Source organism: Piliocolobus tephrosceles, chromosome 15, assembly GCF_002776525.5.
Source record: "Piliocolobus tephrosceles isolate RC106 chromosome 15, ASM277652v3, whole genome shotgun sequence".
Lineage (NCBI taxonomy): Eukaryota > Metazoa > Chordata > Mammalia > Primates > Cercopithecidae > Piliocolobus > Piliocolobus tephrosceles.
The window spans coordinates 26,358,655-26,371,554 of record NC_045448.1 but is presented as its reverse complement, the minus strand read 5'-3'; the positions used below and the strand labels follow the sequence as shown (position 1 = coordinate 26,371,554).

The window sequence follows — 12,900 nt, the reverse complement described above, 5'->3', positions numbered from 1 at the left end:
GCCTGCCCCATCCCCCTATCTTCTAGCTTTGGCAGATGGCCCAAGGGACAGACAAGGAAGGAAGGGAGGGAAGGAGGATTCTAGTCTATCTGGAAGTTATTTTAGGGTAAAAATCAGCTCTCATATTTTTATCTTTTCTTTATTTTTCATTTCTAACCTTGACTCTTTGATCAATGATCCAGCTTTTGAGGAGTTCAGAACAATCCAGATTTCCCAGGTCCTTGGGAACATGACTGAACCTGGCTTATTGACATGTTGCTGGTTGTGACTTCAAAACCCTAAGATTCTGAGCTTTGAGTCCAGAGCCCAAGAGGAGCCTCGGCACCATTCTCACTGGGGGCATGTGGGCTCCAGGTGGCCCCCACAGTGACCTGGATTCCCATTTGACTCAGAGTCACAGGCTGTAGTGCTTCCTCTGTAAATTCAGCCCTGGCTCTCTCCCCTCTTCCCTCCCATCCCATCTGCATACTGCCCTGCCAGCTCTTCCTTGCAGAAATTTGCATCATGGGCTTGTAGGGACTGCTTCACTGAGCCATGGTCTGTTTGGCTGCCCCGCTGCTGCTCCTGGCCACAACTCTTCCCCTGCTGGGGTCACCAGTTGCCCAGGCATCCCAACCTGTAAGTGAAACCGGGGTGAGACCCAGGGAAGGTCTGCAGAGGCGACAATGGGGACCTCTGGTTGGGAGAGACTAGGCATGGAATGAAAGGATAGGTAGTGGGGAAAGGGCTGAGGGGAGAGGAAGTAATGTATAAGTAAAGTGGATGCTTTGTTATGAGATCTCTGAGAACTCAATTTTATTTTCCTGGGTGTGGGGGATAGCTCTTGTTTCCTTATTTGAGTCCCTGTAAACTCCTATGATACCTGCTGTACTTTGGATAAAGGCTCGTCCAGTCAAGCTGGCCATTTAAAAAGAAAAAGAAAAACTTTGCAGATTTGGGAACTATCGGCTTAGAGGATGGGAGAGAATCTGAGGAAAGACATCAGAGTCTAGAGGGTGCTTTTCCATCTGTGTTCTCCTCACGGACAGCTATATCTATGCCTATGTCTGCATCTATATACCACTAAGCCTAAATCTATCTGTATTGCTAAATCTAAATCTGTCTTTATGTAAATATGTATCTGTATCTGTATCTAAATCTACCTATATCTATACCTTTTTTTAAGACATGCTCTCACCATGTTGCTAAGGCTGGACTTGAACTCCTGGGCTCAAGTGATCCTCCCACCTCAGCCTCCCAAGTAGCTGGGACTGAAGGCACGTGCCATTGTGACCAGCTTATACTCATGTCTTATCCATATTCGTATCTGTATCAAAATCTGGTTTTGGATAGATATCCACACGCACACGCAGGTGCATATAGACAGGGCTCAGGTCTGTGACACTGTGAGCCCCTGCATATTTCCTGGAGGAAGGACTGCCTGGTTCTCTCTCCTTGGCCCAGCTCCTTCCTCACCTCCCTACCAGACAGACCCTTCCCTGCCTGCCCCATCCCCCTATCCTCTAGCTTTGGCCGATGGCCCAAGGGACAGACAATGTGGGTCCAGACCTCCACCGTCACCCTGACAGAGGTGGAGTTGGTGAGGAAATAATGTACAGGAACCAAAGACAAAGGAAAGAGGCTGCCTTCTGCTCACCCTGCTGTCAAATCCTACAGAAGGAATAAACTCCCCAAGCGCCTGGGCCCCAGCCAACTCTGTCCAGCTCCACTGCTGGAGCTCCAGACCCAGCCATTTCAATTAGCCTAGAGGCCCAGGGACAGGTAAATGCAGGAAGGAATTAAACAAAGCATGTTGACTTCCCAGGGTGTTCCTGGTTCCTGGTCTTGGGTGGGATAGCAGGGTTCCTGGGGTTGCATCCTTGGCACCCACTAAGAGAAGCCTGCTTTCCCTTCCTGATGTGTACCCTTGATTCCTGGCAAAAAGAAGAGCTGGTTGAGACTGAGTTGTGCTGACTGAGACTAGTCAGGCTGGCCCCTGGGGTGCCTGTGGAAGGGACTTGAGGTCTCTCCTCTGTGTTTTATTCCAGGGACAGAGTCAGGCTGGAGGGGAATCTGGATCTGGGCAGCTCCTGGACCAAGAGAATGGAGCAGGGGGTGAGTGGATGGACAGGAGGAGGAGGGAGGGAAAGGAGATGGGAGCCGGGAATGAGGTGGAAACCCAGGACCCGGAAAGGAGAGGGCAGGCGCAGCGAGGGAGTGGTGGTGGAGAGAGAGGACTGGTTCTGATCACAGTCGGACAGGTCGTTGACCAGTTCTCTAGCAGTGAGGCCTGGAGATGAACTCATTTGTCTTTGGAGCCTCATCCATAAAATAGGTGTTGCTGGACGGATGACGTGAAGCCATGTATCTGAAGGCACCGTGTCTAGGGGAGGACTTGTTCCCTTCCTGAGCCCTGTCTCTATGCACCTGGACAGGCTGTGGGAGGGGGTCGGCTCTGCATTCCTGGGACTGGCCAGCTAGATGAGAGACTCCAGAGGGGACCGGCTTGTGGCCTCACTGCCTGTCCTCTCCAGCTGTCCCCTCTGCTCCTGTAGAATCAGCGCTGGTCTCCGTCTATGTACATCTGGACTTTTCAGATAAGACCTGGCCCCATGAAGTCTCCAGGACCCTGACTCTCCCTGCTGCCTCAGCTTCCTCTTCCCCAAGGCCTCTTCTCACTGGCCTCAGACTCACAACAGGTACCACTTGCATGGGAAGGGGGCTGAGAGTGAATGAACAGGGGCTCCCGGGCCTCCTGCAGCCAGCTTGCCTGAGACGCTGTGAGCCCCTCTATATTTCCTGGAGGAAGGGCTGCCTGGTTCTCTCTCGTGGCCCAACTCCTTCCTCACCTCCCTACCAGACAGGCCCTTCCCTGCCTGCCCCATCCCCCATCTTCTAACTTTGACTGATAGCCCAAGGGACAGACAATGTGGGCACAGACCTCCACCGTCACCTGTTCCCTGGCCCCTGAGGCATCCGCTGCTTCGAGCCCTGACTGAGGAGGCAGTCCTGATGCATGTGCCTGACTGAGGCACCTGTAGCTTGGAGATTGGTCCAGATACCCAGCCCTAAAGCCTCTCAGGCATCAGGCAGGTGTTCACCTTGCCCACCTAGCTTCCTCAGACAGCCTGCCCACCCCCTCTTCCCTTCTCTCTGTCACAGAGTGTAATGTCAACCACGAGGAGAATTTCTATTGTGCTTGCCTTTCTGGCTACCAGTGGAACACCAGCATCTGCCTCCATTACCCTCCTTGTCAAAGCCCCCACAACCACCAGCCTTGTGGCTGCCTTGTCTTCAGCCATCCTGAACCCGGGTACTGCCAGTTGCTGCCACCTGGTGAGGAAGGTTGGGAACTTGGAAACCAATGACCTTAAGTGAAATGAATGCTCTCAGTGTTTTTTTCCTCTCTGAACCTGTAGTTTGGCCAGCTGGTCCAAGCACAGCTGCCTCTCTGGGTGGGAGAAAAAGCCAGCCATCACAGCAGATCACAGGCCCTGAGCTTGGAACCTGAGTAGGGAGACTAATGAGGGGGGCCCCAGAGACATAAGGACAAGGAGAGAATGTGCTGGAGTGACCCTGCTTTTTACCCTAGGAGGCAGGAAGCAGTTCCAGCAGCCCCAAGATACCTGGAGGAGGGAGAGGCATAGACCAAAAAGGTTCTCTCTTTGGTTTCCGATAACAGATAGGGTCTTCCAGGCTGGATTGCAGCAGCCACATTCAGATGCCCATCCAGGGACAAAAAGAAAAATTTAAAAAGCTAGGGAGGGAGTGTGGAGGAATGGGCTCCAGAGTCAGTGGGGAGCGATTGCTCAGCTGCATCTGAGGGCCATGAGTCCCTCCTCCAGGGTCCCCTGTCACCTGCCTCCCTGCAGTCCCCGGGACCCTCAGCCTGAACTCCCAGCTGCAGATGCCTGGTGACACACTGAGCCTGACTCTGCTGCTGAGCCAGGAGGCCACCGACCTGAGCTGGTTCCTGAGGCACCCAGGGAGCCCCAGTCCCATCCTCCTGCAGCCAGGGACACAGGTGTCTGTGACTTCCAGCCACGGCCAGGCTGCCCTCAGTGTCTCCAACATGTCACATCACTGGGCAGGTAGCCAACCTGTCCTCTCCTTGCCTCCTTTCTCCTTCCTCTTACTTCCCTTCTCCCTCCTCTTCCTTCGCTGCTTTCCTTCACCTCTTCTTCCCACGCCTCCGTCCCTTCTCCTTCCTTCTTTTCTTCCCACTTCTTTCTCACCCTTTTCATCTTTCCACTTACCCATTCTGGGGAAACAAAGGCTAAGAGGTCCCTTGGTGTGAAAAATTGCAATGTGGAAAATTCTAAAAATGGCCAGCTCTTTTCACTGTGGCCTGGGACTTCTGAGACCTTTTTCAGGGTTTACAAAGTCACAACTATTGTCCTAATATGCTAAGATGTCATTTGCCCCTTTCACTCCCACTCCCTCAGGTGTAGACAGTGGCCTTTGCAGAGGTTACAGGGCCATCATAAGATTGAATGCAAAAGCAGATGGCAGAACACAGACATGGGCGAGATTTGCAAACATGTAAAACAAAGTCACTTGTCTAATTACGTTTTGGAAAATGTAGTTACTTTTCATAAAAATGTTTCTGTTAACAAAAATACTACAATGTGGAGAATGTAGTCTCAATGTCTGCTGAGAACAGATCCATGTTTTTCAAGATGCTAAAATGGCAGGGGTGGTGCAGGAAGGGCATCTGCTCTAGGGAGAGCATGAAATTCATTGGCATGGGCTGATAAAAAAGAGAGCTCTTCTACCTCCTAGAAATCCTTCTTGGGGACAGGGAATGCCCACCAAAGGGGCCATCCTGGGACCTTGCTTGCTGGGGTTAAGCACTGGGTGGCAGGCAGAGGACAGGAGCAAGGCCGTGGCTTGGAAAGTAGCAGAGATTCTGTGGTGCAGCAGGGCCCAGAGGAGCCACATAGCACAGCAGACACATGTCTGCAGGTGAGTACATGAGCTGCTTTGAGGCCCAGGGCTTCAAGTGGAGCCTGCACGAGGTGGTGAGGGTGCCCTTGAAGGCGACAGATGTGGCTCAACTTCCAGACCAGCTGTCCATCTCCTGTGCCACCTCCCCTGGCTTCCAGCTGAGCTGCTGCATCCCCAGCACAAACCTGGCCTACACAGCGACCTGGAGCCCTGGAGAGGGCAGCAAAGGTATGAGAAGGGGCCAGCAGTCAGGGATCAGAGGGACCAGGGGGCAGCTAGTCTCCTCCAGGCAACTGAGTCGTTAACTCATGAGAAACAGAGGCCACAGTTCAACCAGAGAGTGGGGTCCAAAGCCCACAGTTTTCTACCCCATCAGAGCCTTGCCACATCTATTGCCATAATATAACTGCATGTGTAGAGGAAACTTTTGCAAAATGCTGTCATCTACACAATCTCATTTAACTCTCTATGGAATTCGTTTGATGATAGTCCCCATTTTACAAATGTGGAAATGGTGGAAACTGAGTTCTAGATCTTGTTAGAGACCCCACAGACCCCTCCAGCAAAATCCAAGCTCTCTTCCTCTGCCCAAGTGGAGCCCACACATCATTTGGCTCTTCCCCACTGCTTCCTCTGTTTCTGAATTGCTAGAAAGACTGAAACAGTATGTCAGAGCCTGCTGGGTTCCAGGCCTGTCCCTGGCCCAATGACAGTTCTCTTCTTTTGTTTTGCCCTCAGCCTCCTCCTTCAACGAGTCAGGCTCTCAGTGCTTTGTGTTGGCTGTTCAGCGCTGCCCAATGACTGACACCATGTACACTTGTGACCTGCAGAGCCCTGGCCTGGCTCCACTCAGGATCCCCATCTCCATCACCATCATCCAGGGTACGTAGGGCTTGGGGTCTAGTGGGCCGGTCTCAGCTGCTTGCCTTGGGAGCATGGGCTCCCTTGCATAGCGCGTCCCTGCCCTGGGCAACAGGACCAGGCTTCGGGGCCTGCACAGGCTTCTGCCCAGGAAGAGGCTCGGGTGAGGCTGTGATTGCTGAGTACCCCCTGCTTGTCATTTTTCAGATGGGGACATCACCTGCCCTGAGGACACCTTGGTGCTTACCTGGAATGTCACCAAGGCTGGCCACATGGCACAGGCCCCATGTCCTGAGAGCAAGAGGGGCATAGTGAGGAGGTTTTGTGCAGCTGACGGAGTCTGGGGGCCTGTCCACAGCAGCTGCATAGATGCGAGGCTCCTGGCCTTGTTCATTAGAGCCAAGGTGAAGCTTCCACCCTGCTGCCCACATGCCCCCTCCACAGCCCACCCCAGCCTCTCTAGGACCCAGCTTGCAGACCCTTTTCCCTGAGGCCCAACCCACAAGCTGTTCAGCTTCTCTGAACTGGAGCCCTAGCAGAGCCAGGAAGTAGGTGTGGGAGGGCTCAAGGGGGCCAGCAATCTCCATGGGGCTGGAATGCTCTTCCCAAACCATCATTCCACTATGTGTCCCGCTTCCTGCTGTCTTGTCTGTCTCAGCTGCTGCAGGCAGGCCAGGGCAGTCCTGCTGAGGAGGTGCCACAGATCCTGGCACAGCTGCCAGGGCAGGCGGCAGAGGCAAGTTCACCCTCCGACTTACTGACCCTGCTGAGCACCATGAAATACCTGGCCAAGGTGGTGGCAAAGGCCAGAATACAGCTTGACCGCAGCGCCCTGAAGGTGAGATCTCTGAGCCACAGTGGTTGCCAGCTGGGCAGTCAGGGGGTGAAGACTCCCCATCTGTGGGCACTTCTGTCCCTCTGACATCACCATGGGCTGTCGGGCAGCAGACCTTTCCAGAGTCTGGGGGCCTGCTCCTGGTCCATTTCTCCTCTCAGACACCAGCCTCTGAGGCTGCAGAATGGAGAAGGCCTGGCGCTGGGAGCACATGGGGGCTGGAGGCAGGAAAGGGTGTGGAGACATGAGGCCTGAGGCGCGTGTGCACAAGCAGGCGTGTGGCTATGACACAGACAGGAAGTTTCCGTGAAGACGCTAAAGTGTGCTTGGCTTTGCCGGGCTCACCTAAATCGGCTCTCAGTATGGGCATCCATTGGTGACCCATGAGCTGCAGCCAAAAGTGTTAACAAAGGGCAATGACATTACACACCGTTCATGCCTGGGAATGCATAGCATATGAGAATGCACAGACATACGTGTGGCCGTCACCTCCAGGACACAGTGCCCTCTATCACTGCTGGTCACCATTCCTAGCTTTGCAGACCTGGAGGTGCCAAAGAATGGGAGAAGTCCCTTCTGAGAACCTGGGTGGCCCCAAGGGATGGAGGGGGAAGAAGGGTTTTCAGCAGAGGGGCTGGGTGCAGGTCAGGGGACATATCCTTAAAGATGCCCCAAGGTGGTTGGCCCAACAGCTCCCCGTTCTTCCCGTCTAGGAAGTCTCCCTTCATAGGCCTGTCTTCCTCTCCCTTTTCTCTCCAACCTTGGGTCACACCCTGGACTGGGAAGGGAAGGTGTGGGGCCTGTAGTTCTCACTGCCCCCAGCTCAGTCCTGTGGGCGCCAGCAGATGGGGCTCATCTTTCTGTTGGGTGCTGCAGAATCTCCTGATTGCCACAGACAAGGTCCTAGATGTGGACACCACGTCTCTGTGGACCCTGGCCCAAGCCCGGAAGCCCTGGGCAGGCTCGACTCTCCTGCTGGCTGTGGAGACCCTGGCATGCAGCCTGTGCCCACAGGACCACCCCTTCACCTTCAGCTTGCCCAATGTGCTGCTGCAGAGCCAGCTGTTTGGACCCACGTTTCCTGCTAACTACAGCATCTCCTTCCCTACTCGGCCCCCACTGCAGGCTCAGATTCCCAGGCACTCACTGGCCCCACTGGTCCATAATGGAACTGAAATAAGTATTACTAGCCTGGTGTTGCGAAAACTGGACCACCTTCTGCCTTCAAACTATGGACAAGGGCTGGGGGATTCCCTCTATGCCACTCCTGGCCTGGTCCTTGTCATTTCCATCATGGCAGGCGACCAGGCCTTCAGCCAGGGCGAGGTCATCATGGACTTTGGGAACACAGATGGTTCCCCTCATTGTGTCTTCTGGGATCACAGTCTCTTCCAGGGCAGGGGGGGTTGGTCCAAAGAAGGATGCCAGGCACAGGCGGCCAGTGCCAGCCCCACTGCTCAGTGCCTCTGCCAGCACCTCACTGCCTTCTCTGTCCTCATGTCCCCACACACTGTTCCGGAAGAACCCGCTCTGGCGCTGCTTACTCAAGTGGGCTTGGGAGCTTCCATACTGGCGCTGCTTGTGTGCCTGGGTGTGTACAGACTGGTCTGGAGAGTTGTGGTGCGGAACAAGGTCTCCTATTTCCGCCACGCTGCCCTGCTCAACATGGTGCTCTGCTTGCTGGCTGCAGACACTTGCTTCCTAGGTGCCCCCTTCCTCCCTCCAGGGCCCCAAAGCCCGCTCTGCCTGGCTGCCACCTTCGTCTGTCATTTCCTCTACCTGGCCACCTTTTTCTGGATGCTGGCGCAGGCCCTGGTGTTGGCCCACCAGCTGCTCTTTGTCTTTCACCAGCTGCCAAAGCACCGAGTTCTCCCCCTGATGGTGCTCCTGGGCTACCTGTGCCCACTGGCATTGGCGGGTGTCACCCTGGGGCTCTACCTACCTCAAGGGCAATACCTGAGGGAGGGGGAATGCTGGTTGGATGGGAAGGGAGGGGCGTTATACACCTTTGTGGGGCCAGTGCTGGCTATTGTAGGCGTGAATGGGCTGGTACTAGCCATGGCCATGCTGAAGTTGCTGAGACCTTCACTGTCAGAGGGACCCCCAGCGGAGAAGCGCCAAGCTCTGCTGGGGGTGATCAAAGCCCTGCTCATTCTCACACCCATCTTTGGCCTCACCTGGGTGCTGGGCCTGGCCACTCTGTTAGAGGAAGTCTCCACGGTCCCTCATTACATCTTCACCATTCTCAACACCTTCCAGGTAGGTGATAGGGGGGTGGCTGTGCTTTTTGCTCTTTTAGATGGTCTAAGTCACTGCCGATCTCTTCTCTAGGAGGTACCAAGGTGGAGCAGAAGAAACATAGGTTCAGGAATTTTGGAAGGCTTAGGTGTGGATCCCAGTTCCTCCACTGAGTAGCTGGATAACTTTGGACAAATTATATAACCTCTCTGAGCTTTGGTTTTCTTATCGGTAAAATAATAGCTGATTTTGTTGGAGAACTCAGGAAATTGTCAGTACCCAATCCTTTACTATCCCTTGTATAACGATAACAATAAGAAAAGCATCTGAAATAGATCCTATGCACCGAATGGTGGTAACAAAAATTGAGACGAGAAGCCTTTGCATGTGAATTACACAGGACAGAAGAAGCACGTTGATTCGGGTAGATCCCTTCCTCCTTGACCAGCTTATCCCCATGTCCCTCTTCTCAGGGTGTCTTCATCCTATTGTTTGGTTGCCTCATGGACAAGAAGGTGAGTCTGCCCACCTAACCCCCGCCTCACTTGCAGCCCACAGGCCGGGGCTGTGGCTGGCATAAGTGGAGCATTTACCTCTCCCGCAGGTACAAGAAGCTTTGCGCAAACGCTTCTGCCGTGCCCAAGCCCCCAACTCCACCATCTCCCTGGTGAGTTGCTGGCTTCAGACCCTCAGCTCTCCCTCTGAGAGCATGTCAGAGGCATTCCATGGCCTTCCTCAGAGGACATGGACACAGCCAGAAGTTGAGAGAAGACGGGTTTTTTTGTTTTTGTTTTTGTTTTTGTTTTTTTGAGACGGAGTCTCGCTCTGCTGCCCAGGCTGGAGTGCAGTGGCCGGATCTCGGCTCACTGCAAGCTCCGCCTCCCGGGTTCACGCCATTCTCCTGCCTCAGCCTCCCGAGTAGCTGGGACTACAGGTGCCCGCCACGTCGCCCGGCTAGTTTTTTTTGTATTTTTAGTAGAGACGGGGTTTCGCCATGTTAGCCAGGATGGTCTTGATCTCCTGACCTCGTGATCCGCCCGTCTCGGCCTCCCAAAGTGCTGAGATTACAGGCTTGAGCCACCGCGCCCGGCCGGGTTGTTTTTTAGAATGAGCAGGTTTCAGGTTCCAGCTCCCCACCAGTGAAATGAGCAGCCTGGTCAGAGCAGTCAGGATCAGGGTCCCAGGTTCCTGATTATCACCTGGACTCCTGCTGATTCTCTTGTCTCTGGTTTCTCCATCTAAAAATCTGCCTCCAGTTAGCATTTGAAGGAAAAGTGTGGGATCACTACTCATAGGAGTTACTATAGTGGAGAGCAAAATTTCTAGGATTCCTGCAGCCCAGGCAGGAGTGCATGTGAGCAAGTAAAACGGATACAACCTCTTCAAGGGAGAGTTGACAATAATAATAATTGCTCTGCAACTGGGCCTTTCCACCCCTTCCTAGTCCACAAATGAAGGCTACATCTTGGAACACAGCAAAGGAGGAAGTGACACTGCCAGGTGAGAACTAGACTTTCTCAGGGGCAGTGTAAGCAGGGTGGATTGAGGATGGTGTGGCAAAGGGCCTCCTGGCAAAGTCCTGGAGAGAAGCCTCCTCTTTCAGGTTTTTCTAGGGTAGCCATTGCTAGATGGGTGGGAGACGGTGGAAATGTCAGAGAGCAGAAGGCATAGCACCTTCTCTTGCTTTCCAAGAAAGCAAGAAGTTTCACCACCACCAGTCCTTGACTCAGTTTCTCTGAAAATTCCTTTTCACATTATCACACTTTTTATTATCATGAGAGTCATGCCTTGAAGGGATTGCCATGGGTGGCCTTGGTATCCAGAGGGGAGGGCAGCCTGCAGAAGTTGGGCTCGGTATCCACTCACCATTCTCGAGCTCTTTCACAGGAAGACAGATGCTTCAGAGTGAACCACACACGGACCCATGTTCCTGCAAGGGAGTTGAGGCTGTGTGCTTGAACCCACCAGATGAGCCCTGGCCCAATGCTCTGAACTCTTCCTGCCTCCCGGAACTCAGCCCTTGAGAAAGTCAGGCTTGTATTTCCCTTAGCACACTCATTTATCTTACAGCTCACATCCCTTCTCATTTCTAAAGTATCCAGCAACAATAGCAGGAAAAATTAGCTAAAGGCACCTAATGAATAAGACTGCCTTTGCTCCAGAAATAATCAACAGATATCAAAGTGCGTAATAATTACAAGTAAACTTTCTCAACCAGTTTTTAACTACAACAATACATGTTGTGAATGAATATGTTTGATAAAAATGGTTTTAATTGACCTATTCAGCGATTTCTGATGATTTCTTTTGCAATAGTTATGAAGAAAGGATGACTTAATTGACAGGAACCTCTGATCTTCCAAACATTGGAGATGAAGGGCAGAACTTGGTTTGTCTCTTCTCAAGTTTAGGAAAAGATGAAGTTAATTGGTCCCTCTTTCTTTAACCTTTAAAAAAATATATATAAAATGTAAGTTTCATAACCGTATCCATGTATAGAAAGAGGTATTGATTGATATGAGCACATTTTAAGAATAGGTTGTAAAAATTTAAAGTTTAATATAAATTTATATCAATTAATAATGTTTAATTTATATTTAAAAATTAATACTAGATATAGAGAAGATAGATTTAACAAAATCTTTTTGAAGAGACCAAGATACCTATCTGGCTGAATTAACTTAGGGAATTCACAAGAGGAAGATACAGGATTCTGAGAAATTTTTAAACTAGATACATGAAAAAAGTGATGAATCGGTCTTTGTTAATTATGCAATTCATGGATATTTTTTATAAAATGGGATGGGGGCATTTTCTGTTAAAACAGAAATGGATATGCTATCACGTGCTGTTGAAAACACTTTTCTTACAAACACAATGCTTTCACTTAATGATTAGTGTGAATATTTTAATTGTGTATAAATTAGCCCAAATGTTTCTTTTTTTTTTTTTTTTTTTGAGACAGAGTCTCGCTCTGTCGCCCAGGCTGGAGGGCAGTGGCACGATCTGGGCTCACTGCAAGCTCCGCTTCCCGGGTTCACGCCATTCTCCTGCCTCAGCCTCCTGAGTGGCTGGGACTACAGGCGCCCGCCACCTTGCCCGGCTAGTTTTTTGTATTTTTTTTTTAGTAGAGACGGGGTTTCACCATGTTAGCCAGGATAGTCTAGATCTCCTGACCTCGTGATCCGCCCATCTCGGCCTCCCAAAGTACTGGGATTACAGGCTTGAGCCACCGCGCCCGGCCCAAATGTTTCTATAAGTGGATTCATTATACTTTCAAAGAGGAGCCACCAATGCAGCAGGGCCATCATGGTGTTTCTAAGCCTCACACTCACTCCAGCCCTGTAGGAGGCAGATGGTGACTAAGACAGGGCAGGCTCTGCCTTGTAGTATAGACACCTCTCAACTCCACTTCATTTCACTTTCACTTCATTGATAGTTACAGTTTTTATTTGATAAATTACAAAAGTATCTTTTGGTTACAAATCCAAATAATACTCTTTCACTTCAGAAGCAACAGGGTCCCCTTTCTGAGTGCGCTTCTGTAGATATATGTGCTCTAATTTTCCTTCGCAAATGTTTGCACATACTCAATGCATGCTCTGCTGGTAAAAACACACAGAATTACACCGGGCACTGTGGCTCACGCCTGTAATCCTAGCACTTTGGGAGGCCCAGGTGGGCAGATCACATGAGATCAGGAGTTCAAGACCAGCCTGGCCAACATGGTGAAACCCTGTCTCCACTAAAAATACAAAAATTCACCAGGTGTGGTGGCACGTTTCTGTAGTCCCAGCCACTCGGAAGGCTGAGGCAAGAGAATTGCTTGAACCAGGGAGATGGAGGTCGCAGGGAGCCAAGATGGCGCCACTCTACTCCAGCCTGGGCAACAGAGAGAGACTCCTTCCCAAAAAAAAAAAACCCAAAAAAAGCCACACCACAGAATTGCCAGATGGAATGACATCAAGTTCTTGTCTACTTGGCTCTAACCACAAAACAAAACAAAACAAGACAGGACTGTAAAAGAAGACTTTAGAGAC

The 12,900-nt window shown here is 51.6% G+C and overlaps 1 protein-coding gene across 2 annotated transcripts in view; it reads left to right on the top strand.

Annotated features, from left to right (window-relative positions):
* Window positions 1–11,465, top strand: part of ADGRF3 (adhesion G protein-coupled receptor F3) — a 43,129-nt gene extending 31,664 nt beyond the window's left edge. Inside the window, exons 2-13 of one of the 2 annotated variants that reach the window (XM_031934150.1) lie at window positions 2,028–2,094; window positions 2,535–2,678; window positions 3,142–3,315; window positions 3,852–4,070; window positions 4,945–5,154; window positions 5,665–5,808; window positions 5,995–6,191; window positions 6,446–6,625; window positions 7,499–8,881; window positions 9,334–9,375; window positions 9,465–9,527; window positions 10,305–11,465. In XM_031934150.1, the coding sequence (XP_031790010.1) occupies window positions 2,028–2,094; window positions 2,535–2,678; window positions 3,142–3,315; window positions 3,852–4,070; window positions 4,945–5,154; window positions 5,665–5,808; window positions 5,995–6,191; window positions 6,446–6,625; window positions 7,499–8,881; window positions 9,334–9,375; window positions 9,465–9,527; window positions 10,305–10,364 (2,883 nt within the window). In that variant the 3' untranslated portion in view covers window positions 10,365–11,465. The remainder of the gene's footprint in view (window positions 1–2,027; window positions 2,095–2,534; window positions 2,679–3,141; window positions 3,316–3,851; window positions 4,071–4,944; window positions 5,155–5,664; window positions 5,809–5,994; window positions 6,192–6,445; window positions 6,626–7,498; window positions 8,882–9,333; window positions 9,376–9,464; window positions 9,528–10,304) is intronic. The other variant, XM_023230012.2, reaches the window with a different exon arrangement.
* The last annotated feature ends 1,435 nt before the right edge of the window (window positions 11,466–12,900 follow it).